The sequence below is a fragment of the Lingula anatina genome, chromosome 2, assembly GCF_051362555.1.
Source record: "Lingula anatina isolate TDL-2025a chromosome 2, LinAna3.0, whole genome shotgun sequence".
NCBI lineage: Eukaryota > Metazoa > Brachiopoda > Lingulata > Lingulida > Lingulidae > Lingula > Lingula anatina.
In genome coordinates, this window is record NC_141768.1 from 21,291,659 (window position 1) to 21,305,104 (window position 13,446).

A 13,446-nucleotide genomic window follows, 5' to 3' on the forward strand; every position below is an offset into this window, starting at 1 on the left:
AAAAAATGATTAACCCACAACAAGACATTGTCGTCCTTTTCGTGTCATTTTCAAGTAAAGGGTATATTATGTTTTTCATTCTCTGCATTTTTTTGGCACGATTGCATGGACTGGGTGCCACTGCAATGCAGTGCAATGTTACTTTGTGTCTCACCTACAGCAATGTACAACGGGATTATCTCGGGCAATCAACACTTTTCATTTATATATCTTTTGCCATATTGATATAGTAAGCATTTTCTCTCCCTAACCCCAGTCAAAAAAAAAAAAAAAAACTTGTTGTCGGTGGGGTGGGGTTATAAAAGGTGTGATAGCACATAAAAAGCTACCAGATTGAGAATGCTTTCACACATATTTGGACACTAAAGACATACTGAACGCCTTACTAAAAATCACTTTTTTTGATACCAATGGCCGAAAATCAGGGGTCTGGCCTACTAGGAAAGTTTTTTTAAAAGAAAGGAAACATCAACGATTTTCAGATTTGGTGAAAATTAATCATACTATTATTTCGAGAACCTCACTCTCATCACCTCAAATTTAAATTTAAGTTTTAGACTTTACTAAAATATGCTTGCCGCCTTGGTTATTAAAATCCCTAGATCACGATCAACCCGAAATAGATACGAACGAAACATGATGAGCAGAGCCTTGCACGGAAATTTAGCACGTGAGCGTCTTGCATTGTCTCACATTTTCATGTTTTTACACATGTGCATTTCACTATTATGTACTTATGCGTGAAAAGTCCCGTTGTTATTCTATTATTGACTTTGAAAAATCGATGAATGAAAAAAATCATTCTTTAGCAAAAACCGAGCTTTTGTCATATAAATTGTAGAGACATTTAAATTTAAATTAAAAGATGTTTTTATAAAAATATTGCAACTTTGATTGTTTAATTAGAGACATTTTGATCCTCACATATTTATCAAGCTATATACATGTATCATACCCAATTTAAATCTAATACTTTTCATTTCTACCCGTCTACCTAATGTTAGAGTTTGTACAGGGAGTTAGTGGGTTAGCAAGGAGGAAAAAAGAAGAGAGAAAGGAAATATGTCGCTGCTTTCGAGAGGGACAATTTCATAATATCAGTAAAATCAAAGGTTCACACTTTATCAATAACTACCACAGGGATAGATCAGAAAGCAGTCAACGATGCGTTCCTACTTTTGCATAATGTATACCCGGTCTTGAACGCGGCGATTGTAAATTATACAGAACTTAGAATGAAAGTTTAAGGTTGAAATGAGGTTTTCGATGAAAAGTCACTTCTTTTCATTCAATTAAACTGTCATTATTAATGACTGCTTATTGTACATGATTATGTAAGCTTTTACAGTGTAGTTACATTGGAATTGATGTGAGATAGTTTTGGAATTTTTGTTGGGGCAGTGTGGCAGTCGTTGAAAACCCACAATACAGGTTGTAGGTAATTTGTACTGCCTGTCAAGTGGTTCCCATCTTGAAATCTAGACGCTGGCTAAAAGAAAAGGAAAATGAAGATAAATGAAAACAAACAAACAAACAAACACCTCTGCAATTTTTTATTCAACTTACATATAGATACACAAGTATATAAGGGACATTTTAATGACCATTGTACATTCATTGTGCATTTTTTGTTTTGAAAATCCAAAATGTATCTTATAGCAGATGTAACTGACAGCTACGATTCCCTTTCCCTGCTGCCAATGAAGAAAACACGCTTCCTACTTGCCACATACATAGCATACAGACGATATTGCAGTAGTTGAGATGTAACACCCCATTCTCATAGATTAGATCGACCTACATTGGATCGACCTAACTCCCTGGGGGTTCACGCTAAATAGCTGTCAGCCGGGCGGACACGAAAGTTAATTACCCCTTAAAGCTTGTAGTAGGCGGGGACGGACACTTAAGGGGGATAATCTGACAGTAATCTAGTGAGACTCCCCGCGGTGATAGATCGATCTAAAAGTTGTGAGAACAGAGCCTATGATGCAATAACGTTTATTTATGGTGTCATTCAGAAAAGTGGATTAACTAATCCGTGGATCAAATATTGCCGACCCACTTGAATGCTTGTTACGTAATCCACGCTGGGAATCTTTTCAGTGTCTATTAGTGGATTAGACGACAAGCTTTTTAGTGTGTCGCCATATTTGAGCCGTGGACTACATGTAGTTAATCCGCTGTTCTGAATGGGATCTTTTCAGATCAGGGCACTCAGAATTATATTTCCTGATTTATTTTATGTTGATGCCCTGGTAAAAGCAAATCTTGTCACTTTAGAAAAGTGGTGCACAGAACCATGCAAATTTAAAAAATAAATAAATAATAAAGAACGACAAGAACAAGCTAAATTACCTCCAGAACATACAGAAAGCTAAGACATAATCTATCTAACTTCAGTGCACCATTATTCAGACCGAACCTTTCCGAAACACTTTTATTCCTTTGTATTTATCTAACTTTTAGTGGTCTGTGTTTTATTTCAAATTCAATTTGATCTTAATATAAATCCTATATTTTATGTTAATATTTCGTTCTAATTCGTACCTAACGGCACCGTTCGCACACTACTGCAATTTGTAAATCCAACGTCATCTAACATTGTTAAAGTGTTGCAATATCGTCGTATCATCATCTACCAATCCACACTATCTGCCTTTGGGTTGTAAAATACTGATAATATGCACACACGGTCTCAACATTATATTTGGACATCAACTAATCGATCTGTCGTTTATTAAGTGAGGAAATTTTGTCATTCTGGAGCAATAATCACTAACGACTGATATGATAAGAAAAGTCCATGCGATTAAAACATTACTGCTTTGTACAATCTGATAAAATACCCTTCCCATTATTATTATTATTGTAATTAAGACAACAAACATGTTGATCTATTTGCTGTTTACAAAAATAGTTTCTGTTATGCTTTAATAATTTAATTCCCGAATTTCATATCCAGCAGTGTTTGGCACAAGTATCTTTCAATGATTTAAAAAAGGTGATAACTTGGTTGGATTCTGTATTTTGTAGAGAATAAAGTGCATTTTTTGCCGACAACTTATTGGATCAAGTGCTTTTCGTAACGGGTGGCGTAAGCTTACTGAGGCGAACTCTCACAAGTGCGTACATGATATATGCAAACAAACAGATTGCACATTCGTATCATCGCCAACCTGGCTGTTAGACGATTGTAAAATCTGTTTGTTGCTAAGAGCTGGCACACCTTCAGCCATCCCTCTGCAACTTATTAAATAAAGATCTATTTCTGATGTTTTCTTGTAGACTATACGACTAAAGTGGGTGTGTGCCAATTCATTATAACAAATAAAGGTTATAGCTACGCGAGGTGAAGCCCTGTTGGTGTAGTTATTTTGGAGCTTGCCATGTGCAGTTTAAATGATCTATTTGGTGTATATTTTCCTTGGGATATTTGTTCCCTCATTTGGACACGATTTGGGGTCGTCTTCCGATTGAGATGGCATGCAGGGGCATGCGTTTTTACGGGGTTTATACAATGGAAAGAGATAGGCAGGGCCATTCAAGCAATATGGTACGCAGATTTTTTTAAGGCAAAGGAGGCGATTTTTAGTATGAAAAAATTGAAAAGCATTATTTTTTTAAAAACTGTTCAAATTGTGATATATGTGCACATACACACACAGAGGTTAGAGATGGTAGGCCAAATGGATTTTCTTTTGTTTAGAATGGACCAATTGTTTTTCAGCGGAAATTTTTCTTTAAGATTTTATTTATAACAATGATCTGACAAAATGGAAAAAATAGCCACAAACGGCAGTCAGAAGGTTTCACGAAGCTTTAGTTTACCTTCTTAATTCGCTATTGGAATTTACAACAAACCTGAATACCAGCGCGCATGTATCGTTATGGAGGAAATCGATGAGATTAGGTCGCGACACCTTTATTGCCGTTTCCCACTACGAAGCCCTAATGATTTCTCTTCAATAATAAGGAGCTGCTCGTTTCAGTCGCAGGTTAAACATTAATGCACAGCCACCGCGTCGGACTTCGGTTAACATGGCAACGCAGATCACGTGGGTTTAATCCCACATTCTACTGTACTGTAATCTACAACCACCGCGATTTTGCCAGTGTAATACATGTTAGTCGCCACTGACACGTAGAGTGCGGGACGTTTGCAAGCTTCATTATTTGATATCAGTGGTATACGCAATTGTGTTTTCTCGTTTATTTATTTGTCATGAAAGCGCTGATGACTTTTAAAGAAGCCCAATGCCTTCGATGACAAGCAGCAAGCCATTTGACATCGACAGTGTGATTAGTCAGTTGGTTGCAGGGAGGGAACATCCAGGAAAACAGGTAGGCTTTTGTATGTTACTTTTCACGTTTCCTCATTTCACATGGGAGGTTAAACGAGCACCAAGAGTCAGGGCTTGCTTAGCAGAGCTCTAAGCAAAGAGAACCGTTCAACTATATGTTCAACACGTACCTGACGTGCGCTCCAATTAAGATCGTCTTCTTGATTTCTGGATATCGTGTAATAGTGCATACAAAAAGGAATGCTTGCATTTTTACTCATGGCATCCGTGGCATACTAGTTTGGCAATCGAAAAACATGAAAATGTAAAGCGATTCAGTTTTATTCGCAATGAGTGGAATAAGGCAACACGTTGTGTTAAATAATCAGCATTCTTCAAAACGTATGCAATATCAGTTTATTATTGGATCTAATAACGCTTCAAGACAAACGGCCATTTAGGTCAGAGTCTGTAATATTATCGGCAATACAGAATTAAATATGTTACTCAAAGGATGAATGAATAATTGATGAAGCAATTGACATAGGGGAGAAGCGTTTGTTGAAGGGAGAATATACACGTCAATAATTCCTAGATTCTGTTGAATTTCCACATTATAGGTTTATATGCTTCTGCTACATGTAGCATGTGAAAAGTATATTTGCATTACCCTCAGGTTATTCTGAACCTGATGTTGTAGCTAAATTTGAGAGATTTTATAATGTACATATCCAGGGGACAAACCCTTTCTGTTTACAACTAGTTTTCTATATACAACTTAGAGAAGCCATTGAATATTTACTCTTTGGATAAGCAAACATAATTACACCTTAGATAAATATCAACATAAAACATTTATTGCCCCATTAAATTTTGAATTATATGTATATAGTTCCCTGCAGTACTTCAACTAACTATAAATTCATAAAAAAGAAAGAAGAGAAAAAAAAGAAAAAAAATTGTTACAAACTTCTTCTGGATTTACAATTTAAATAATTTCTTTAAAGTTCATTTGAGTTATGTTTCTGTCTCCTGCATACATCAACTTAATATAAAATTTGCACAAGACTGTTTTAAAAGTTTTGATCATTTTTGTCCTTTTTTTTTTTTTTGCATGACAAAGGTCCAACTCCCAGAGTCCCACATCCGGCAATTATGTCAACTTTCCAGGGAGATTTTTATGGAACAGCCCATGCTCTTGGAGCTGTCTGCACCAGTGAATGTAGTAGGAGATATTCATGGCCAGTATGTGGACCTCCTGAGACATTTTGATGCTTGTGGCTATCCCCCAGATGCAAATTATCTATTTCTAGGAGATTATGTGGATAGGTAATGTTATTTGTGTACATTGTCTGATGTTGCATTTAGGTGTTTTTTTTTCGTTGCCTAACTTTATGTCACGTCAAAGTGATTGAGTGAGAGAGATGTTATTTGCTTATGTTGGCTGTTTTGTATTAATTGGTGTGTGATTGTGTGCAAGATGTGTGTGCATGCAGATGTGTGCGATGACATGCTTGTTATTTGACTGAATGTGTGCAACAATTTCTATAATAAATTTAGTATGTGGATTGGAAGTATTGTCTGTTATGATGCTGAATTTTGACCTTATGAACATCATCGCACAGTATTCTCTAAGGGTTTCTTGATTCAGCTCATCAGTATTGTCCTAATAGGCTTTGTTTGTAATCCTGTAAATAGACAACTGATTTAGCAAGGCAGTGTGCCATTTTCTGGTATGAGATGCTGTGGCAATACTCTAATGCATACTTATACCCAGTACAACACTGGGAACATATTGATTTATCCACATGTAGAAGAAGCTCAATATTGGTTATTCGAGTTAAAAGATCCATATAGACCAGTGCCAACAGATCAGGAGCAGTAGCCCTGTATATGTAATAATCTGAGGGAGGTTTATTAGCATAATATGTTAAAATGAGTTAATTTTGAGCCTTTAGCATGATATCTTTATTATATTTACTTGTACTGTACATTTTCTTTATGCACACTGTTTATATTTGAAGTGAGAAATCTGGCAAAGCTACAGTGTGAATTGGTGATCTAATCCTTTGAATTAATTGTCACGTATTACAAATCAATAAATTCAATACTGTTGTCTATAAGTCTGTCACATTTAAGATGATGTATGCATGTGAAGTCATATATGCATATGGACACATGCTCTGTACATGAAGGAAATGCTCAAGATATTACACCATTGATGCATTTGTACTGGCATTTCAATGCATGCCATTTTCTTTGCCTGTGATGACAGATGTGAGAGAGTTAAACCTTAAATGAAAACACCTATGAGCATTAAGCCTGTAGGCTTGTAAAGCCACACACACAACCACACATACACACACACATTAAGGAGATTCTGTTTACGTAAGGGACTATTTTAAATGTTTTACATCAAAACATCTTTTCCGAAGATCTTATAAATTTTTCCTCATTTTTCTTTTCTTTTTTTTTTGTATCAGGGGTAAATTTTCCTTGGAGTCAATTTGCTTGCTGCTGGCCTACAAGATCAGATACCCCGACAATTTTTTCCTACTCAGAGGTAATCATGAATGTGCCAGCATCAACAGGTAACCTTTCCATTTTATTGTTACCTACTAATTCACACACACACACACACACACACACACACACGTATATGAATGTGAAAATGTTTAAAATTTTTGTTTTTCAGTCCAAAGAAAAAAATCTACTTTTTAGGATAATCATACCTTACATGCAGTTGTTTTAAGGCACAAATAAATAAAGGTATTCTGTTGTGAAGCATACTCATGTGCACAAAGATTAACTTTAAATGCCATGGGGAAAACGTACTTCGTTGCCAGCCAAACAAACCCTTTGACAATACTTAATACTGACAATTCAAAGAGCTTTATGGCAAACTTACATCTCCCTCATGAGGTTAAGATCTGAATTATAGGTTTTATAATGAAATAAATCTGTCAGAATGATTTATAAATGGTCTGTGTTGGTCATGTGAAAAAGGTGTTATCATGTTAGATAAAGAGGCCTGGTTGGTTTTATCAATATTTTTGCCAAGGCATTTGAAATCAAAGGGTTATATTGGAAGCTGCAGGCGTTCTCTTTCTTTATTGTAATCATTTTACTGTGCATCTTAGCCTCTATGAACTGGTTTCACAAAATGCTTCAGATTATTTAATTTATCTTAATTTTTCATCAGGTTATCATTGCTTTGGTGTCAATGTTTTGGTTAAAGAAATAGCCAAGCCTGCACAGTCATGTTTAATTGAAGTATTGTAGCAAAAAGTGAATGACATGTAATAGTAACTAAAACAAATTATTTTTTCACAGAATCTATGGCTTCTATGATGAATGCAAAAGACGATATAATATTAAGATATGGAAGACCTTCACAGACTGCTTCAACTGTTTACCAGTGGGTAAGGGAGAATCATTTTATTTTCTTCTTTTACATGTTCCAATCACCCTGGGTCTGCAGGAAACTGTCCACTATAACCAGCAGGTGCTGGTTTCTGGAAAGCCACTGTCATTGCTCTGAAACTCGGGGTGTTTTACTGTAGAAGTTTCAAATCAATATCTTGGGGAAAAAAAGAAATCTATGAATTTATGTCAGTTGTGATAAGGAAGGGCATTAGTTACCATAGAGAAATTAGAATGGACAATTGGTTGAGGGGATAAAAGTCTTGGGACGACTTAATCTCACTCATCAAAAATCAATTTTGGATCCGAGGGTAAGTAGTGAGTGTAGTACTCAGAATTTTAAAATAAAGGTTGATTTCCAGAGGAGATGGGTTGGCCCAATGTGAGTATTTCCTATTGCAAACCATCTGGTTGAGATTTCTAACCATATACAGCCAATTTGATCCTTCTGTTGTCCCACCCAAATGGTGTAAGTTACCTGCCATTAGAGAGGCCTTTTATAATTAGAAATTGCAAATAGACAGCCTGGAAGGATACACATATTGAGTAGTACATATTTAAGTTAGGTCATGACAGTTGGGAACAGGCCTTAAGTATCAAGCATCTTATATCACATGCCTTTTATCGTTAGTAACAAAAACTTGCATATTGAGTTGTTTTTACTCTGGCTTTCTTAAATCAATATGCAGTGTGTAAGCTTGTGCTAACCTTGAGTCACGGAATTAAAGATGTCATGTTTTACCCTTACTACAGAGGGATTAGCAGTCACTCTCTCCATTTTTTTTAATCATTAACTTAATTTATTTAAAAAAAGATTAGAAAGGGGCTGCATGTGACTGCTAAACCTCTTTTTATAATAGTTTGAATGGCAGCATTAAATAGAGTGATAATTGCACATGAAATACTTAAATTAACTGACGTGTATTTATTGGAGCATATTTAGAATCCACATTACTGCAGAACTCATGACATGTGAGGAGCTCCTGTGAAGTGTTGAAAAATAAAAGGGAACTAAATAAAGAAATTTAATTTTAAAAGATTTGAAAAAAAAATATAGATGAATGTATGCTGGCCACATTAGTTATGTTTGCATAAATATTGAAACCTGAATTGTGTATGAGATTATATATTTGGGTTATCCAGCTTACATTAAAAAAAAGTTTCAGAAAGAAATTTCAGTAAGAAGTTGGGTAACCAGCTTGAATCAAATTGAACTGAGTGGTCTAGTTCCCAAGTGAAACTTGTGAAAAGTGATAAAATGTAATTTTGTATGCCCTGTGGCATATTCTTAACTCCAGGGGTACTTTTTTTTAGAATGAATGTACCTGTAGCAGTACTCTTGGATGCTCAAACTAGTTTAAGATGTGAAACATATTCCACATCAACTGACAGGAAAGATTATTATATAAACTGTACATGGTTCTGCCCTTTTACAAAAAGCTCAAATGACAGTGTCAGGTTGATTTGGAATAAAAATAAGTACGTAGTCCTTACTGCAATCAAGCAGGTGTTTCCACAGCATTAGTATTTTTCAGTCATATACACATTTTGACTGAATTTGGAAACCTCAAGCTGTTAATGGGGGGCATGCTGTGTGGCAACTTATGGTTACAACTGTTTCTAACATCATTAAGAGTAAGTCAGGTTTAGTTTATTGGACCCTGAAATGAACTAGGTCTGAGATTTTGTGGATGAGGTATAAGTTAAATGATTGCACATGCACATCCCTATAGTCAAAGGAAATGAGCTGAAAGTAGGAAAAATTGAGGTCCATTCACAGGCATTCCTGGAATACTTTAAGATGTTTTTTATCCCGCCTCAGGTGTGCAGTATGTCTGCTTTTAGAATCTACACCTAGGCGTTCCCTACGCTTAAGTTTGATTTTTTTTACTGTGAAAGTTCATTGCTTCAAAGACTTATTGGTGTGAAGATTCATTAGTCTTAATCTTTCGTATGTTTGTTCATTGGCTTGAAAAATCAAAAGTAAATTGTTATTTTAGAAATAACAGCAACAGGAAAACTTTCTGTCCATCAAGTTGTTAAAGAGAATATCTTCAGAAATGATGTTCACACAAAAGAAGCACAAAAATTAATTTTAATTATGGAATGGTCAGTTTTCTATTTTATCTGTGCAGAGAAATTAAACTTACTCAGATGCAGTCTTTGAATTGTAAAAAAAGCACATTCCTGACATATGGTGGTCATAACAAAAATACAATACAAACTTCTTTTCCTAATTTCATTTTTTAAAATCACACATTGTATATCTTCCTAGCTGTTTCCCTACATAGTGTTGATTGATAAAATAATGTTTATATTCTGCTCAATTCAGCTGCTGTAGTGGAAAGTGCCATTCTGTGCATGCATGGCGGTTTGTCTCCTGATCTCAAAAATTTGGAGCAGGTAATTTGTGTTGGTTTTTCTTATTGGTATCAATTTTTATTGTATCAGTGCTGTGTGAGATTCTATGCATTAACTTGATTAAGGATATATTTTGGATTGTTGATGGACTGTGAATAAATGAATAAATAACATCATAGAATAGAATATTTTAAAAGAATTATTTAATTAAAATTATTCTGGTCAGAATAAAAAATGTTGATGCAACTGACAAAAAAAAAAAAAAAAAAAAAAAAGAATTTGAAATATTTTCTGAAGTTTTTGTTTAGTGATTGATTTATTAAAGTTTTTTTAAACCAGATTCAGGATCTTGCACGCCCCATAGATGTACCCGATCATGGGCTTGTCTGTGATTTACTGTGGTCAGACCCAGACGAGGTATTTATTTATTTATTTATTATATGAAAAGTCAGTGCATAGTTTGCTCTTAAATATGTGCAGTAAGTTACCTGTTACTGATCACTAAAGAAACGGTGCTATTGTCAATAAATTTCATTATTTATTATCAAGTGTAATTCCCCGTCTCCAGAACAACGTAAAGCTGACTCGAAAATTTGAAACTAAAAAATGGTTTTATATATAGATTATGTATTTCTCAACAGTTTTCCAGGAAATGGTGTACCATGGTGAACAAGGGAAAACTGTTGAAATTTCTTGAAAAATGATTTTTTTTCTGTATGAAGGTTTAACACTCATTGAGTACCTTTAAATATTTCCCATTAAAGGACATCACAGGCTGGGGAGAAAATGACAGAGGGGTGTCCTATACATTTGGTGGAGATGTAGTGAGAGGGTTCATTAAGAAACATGATATAAGTCTCATATGCAGAGCACATCAGGTAAGACTGCTGAACAGGAAGCATGAAGCAGTCTGAATTATTTATTTTGATTTCTGCTTGTCTCTATGTAGTAAAGTTTGATAATGAATAATGCATTGATTTTTTATATGTTGTCCATCAGTAAGACATTTAATTGAAAGAAACATTTTTTTAGTCTTTTATGAATTGAAAAAGGCAATAATTGTGTAGTGGCTTAGCCAAATTGGTCACTTCTTGGTGTTTGCAACTGGTCGTAATCTATTTATCCATATTAACTTTCAGGTAGTTGAAGATGGATATCAATTCTTTCAAAAACGAAAGGTTAGTACCAGGAGTTCATAAATTTACATATTTTGAATGTGTATTTTGAAACAGGTTTTTAAAATATTTGAACAAATCAATATATTTTGATGCTTATCAGTACCAGTACTATCAATGCATTGATATAAATCTACACTCTTTACATTTACATAAAATATTGTCAGTGTGTGTGTGTGTGTGTGTTTGTGTGTAAATACAATATAAGCAAGGTACACTTTTTTCAGTTGGTGACTTTATTTAGTGCTCCAAACTACTGTGGTGAATTTGATAATGCAGCAGCAGTGATGATAGTAACAGAGGATCTCACATGCTCATTCAGAATTTTGCCAGTAAGTAAACATATACATTAATGATATCAGTGTCACACCTTTGTCAAATATGCTTTTAGGTGAATATTACATACAGGTATACATGTAATATCCGTACTGGGGTAAGTCACCCTGCTGGGTTTAAGAGAGCACTGGACACTTGCCTCTATGCTCTCCGCAAGCTATTTACATGGTAATGTGTCAAAAAATTCAACCAAGGTTAATTAATTAATTTCAAAGAAATGTAGACTGCCAGTGTTTCTAAAACTTGGGTTGCTCCAAGTGCACAGCGCTCTAACATTGATACAGTGCATGTATCATGTGATATAAATGCCAACCTGCATGGTTACATTTCAGATACATGTATTAGTGATTTAATAATTGTACATTATATATGTACGCCTTCTAGTACGCTTTGTCAAACTTTGTGTGTGTTGGCTGAGTAGGTCTACGTTAATTGTATAGAATTGAAATCATGAAGGAGCTGCCGACATCAAAATTATTTAAATGATTAGATCTGCTGTTTTATCTGTATTGTTAAGTTGAAAATGCCTGTAAAATGCAACAGAAATTCATACTTATACATTTATACAATACATTAGTACTGTAACAATAATAATTAAGTTTGCAACCTTATGTTTAAGTGTCACTATATCATTAATAATATGTTCTTTTTTTTCCAGCCTGAAAGTACACGAAAATTTATAGGAAGTGACAAGAAAAACAAGAAGGATGGGAAGGTGCTCAGAAAACAAAAATCTAGCTGATTATAATTATTTGTGCAAGGATATTCTTCCTCTTATTATACTTATTAAAGTATTATCTAAGCGCTGTGCTGACATAAGAGAGATGAATACATAAAAGAAGCTGCTATAATGAAGAAAGTATGTGCAGAACTCTTGCGGAAGCATTATCACATGAGATGCCATTTTCTTTTGACCTTTTGGAGCTCTGTAACAGTACAATTTTTCTGATAAAATGGACAGGCTTAGCAGTTTTGTGGTATGTAAAGCAATGATTTGCTGTACTTTTAATAGAATTTAACTGCAGTTTTCTGTTTGAATAAAATTTAGCAAAGAAATTTTTTTGTGTAAAAATCAATTAACTTTGTGATTAATTGTGTCATGTAAAATGTGTATAGAGAGGTGTATGAAAACATGAAAATATGAAAGTGGACTTAAAGGTTCTAAATGGATAAAATGCCACAAAATTTCAGTGTTGGTGACCAGAAATATACACCTGACCTAGAAAACTGATTTGTACTGAGTGTTATGGAAAAAGTTGGAAGTGAACTTTTGTCTTCAAGGGAAGAACAATTATAATCCTTTGGTTTAGCAAGCCAATTATTTTTCATGTATGGTTACTAAATATATAATGTTTATTTTATATTTATCAGGTATCATTTAGTTGCACGTTCTTGGATCTTGTAATGACAGGTGCCTTTGAGCAAAATACTCTGGTTACAATGTTTGGCAATTTGGTATAAATTGAGAAAGCTACATCATTTTGGGAGATACTTTACGGGCACAATATTAAAATACAAACTGTGGTGCAAACTCGTGTAAATTATTAAAATTTAAGGAGTTAGATGTAATCTTTATTACAACAGTGATACTATTAGGATTGAACTATTGTGATGCTTATACAATATGATTCAGGGCAGGAGGGCTAATGGAACTGTAATTCCTTATATGCTGCACCAGAATGTGTAGAAAATGAAATAAATCCATTTTCAATCTTCCAAGGTGTCTGATACAAATTCCTATATGCTATTTTATGAGAAGAAATCACAAATGAAAACAAAATGAATTCAAACTTTTGACCACAATAACTTAAACCAAGCTTTTTTTTTTTTTTTTACTGGGACAATTTATTGAAATTTTATATTGAAGC

General features: G+C 34.4%; 1 protein-coding gene across 2 annotated transcripts; it reads left to right on the forward strand.

Annotated features, from left to right (window-relative positions):
* The first annotated feature begins 3,708 nt into the window (after positions 1–3,708).
* Positions 3,709–13,293, forward strand: LOC106156042 (uncharacterized). 2 transcript variants are annotated; one of them, XM_013531119.3, is made up of 10 exons: positions 3,719–4,344; positions 5,407–5,612; positions 6,767–6,874; positions 7,617–7,705; positions 10,039–10,109; positions 10,407–10,484; positions 10,832–10,945; positions 11,207–11,245; positions 11,470–11,574; positions 12,237–13,293. In XM_013531119.3, the coding sequence occupies exons 1-10, from the start codon at positions 4,258–4,260 to the stop codon at positions 12,318–12,320; spliced, it is 981 nt and encodes a 326-aa protein (XP_013386573.1). In that variant the 5' UTR covers positions 3,719–4,257; the 3' UTR covers positions 12,321–13,293. The 2 variants fall into 2 exon arrangements, with proteins under 2 accessions (XP_013386574.1, XP_013386573.1); XM_013531120.3 differs by lacking the exon at positions 6,767–6,874 and having other exon boundaries at positions 3,709–4,344.
* Positions 13,294–13,446: the final 153 nt, after the last annotated feature.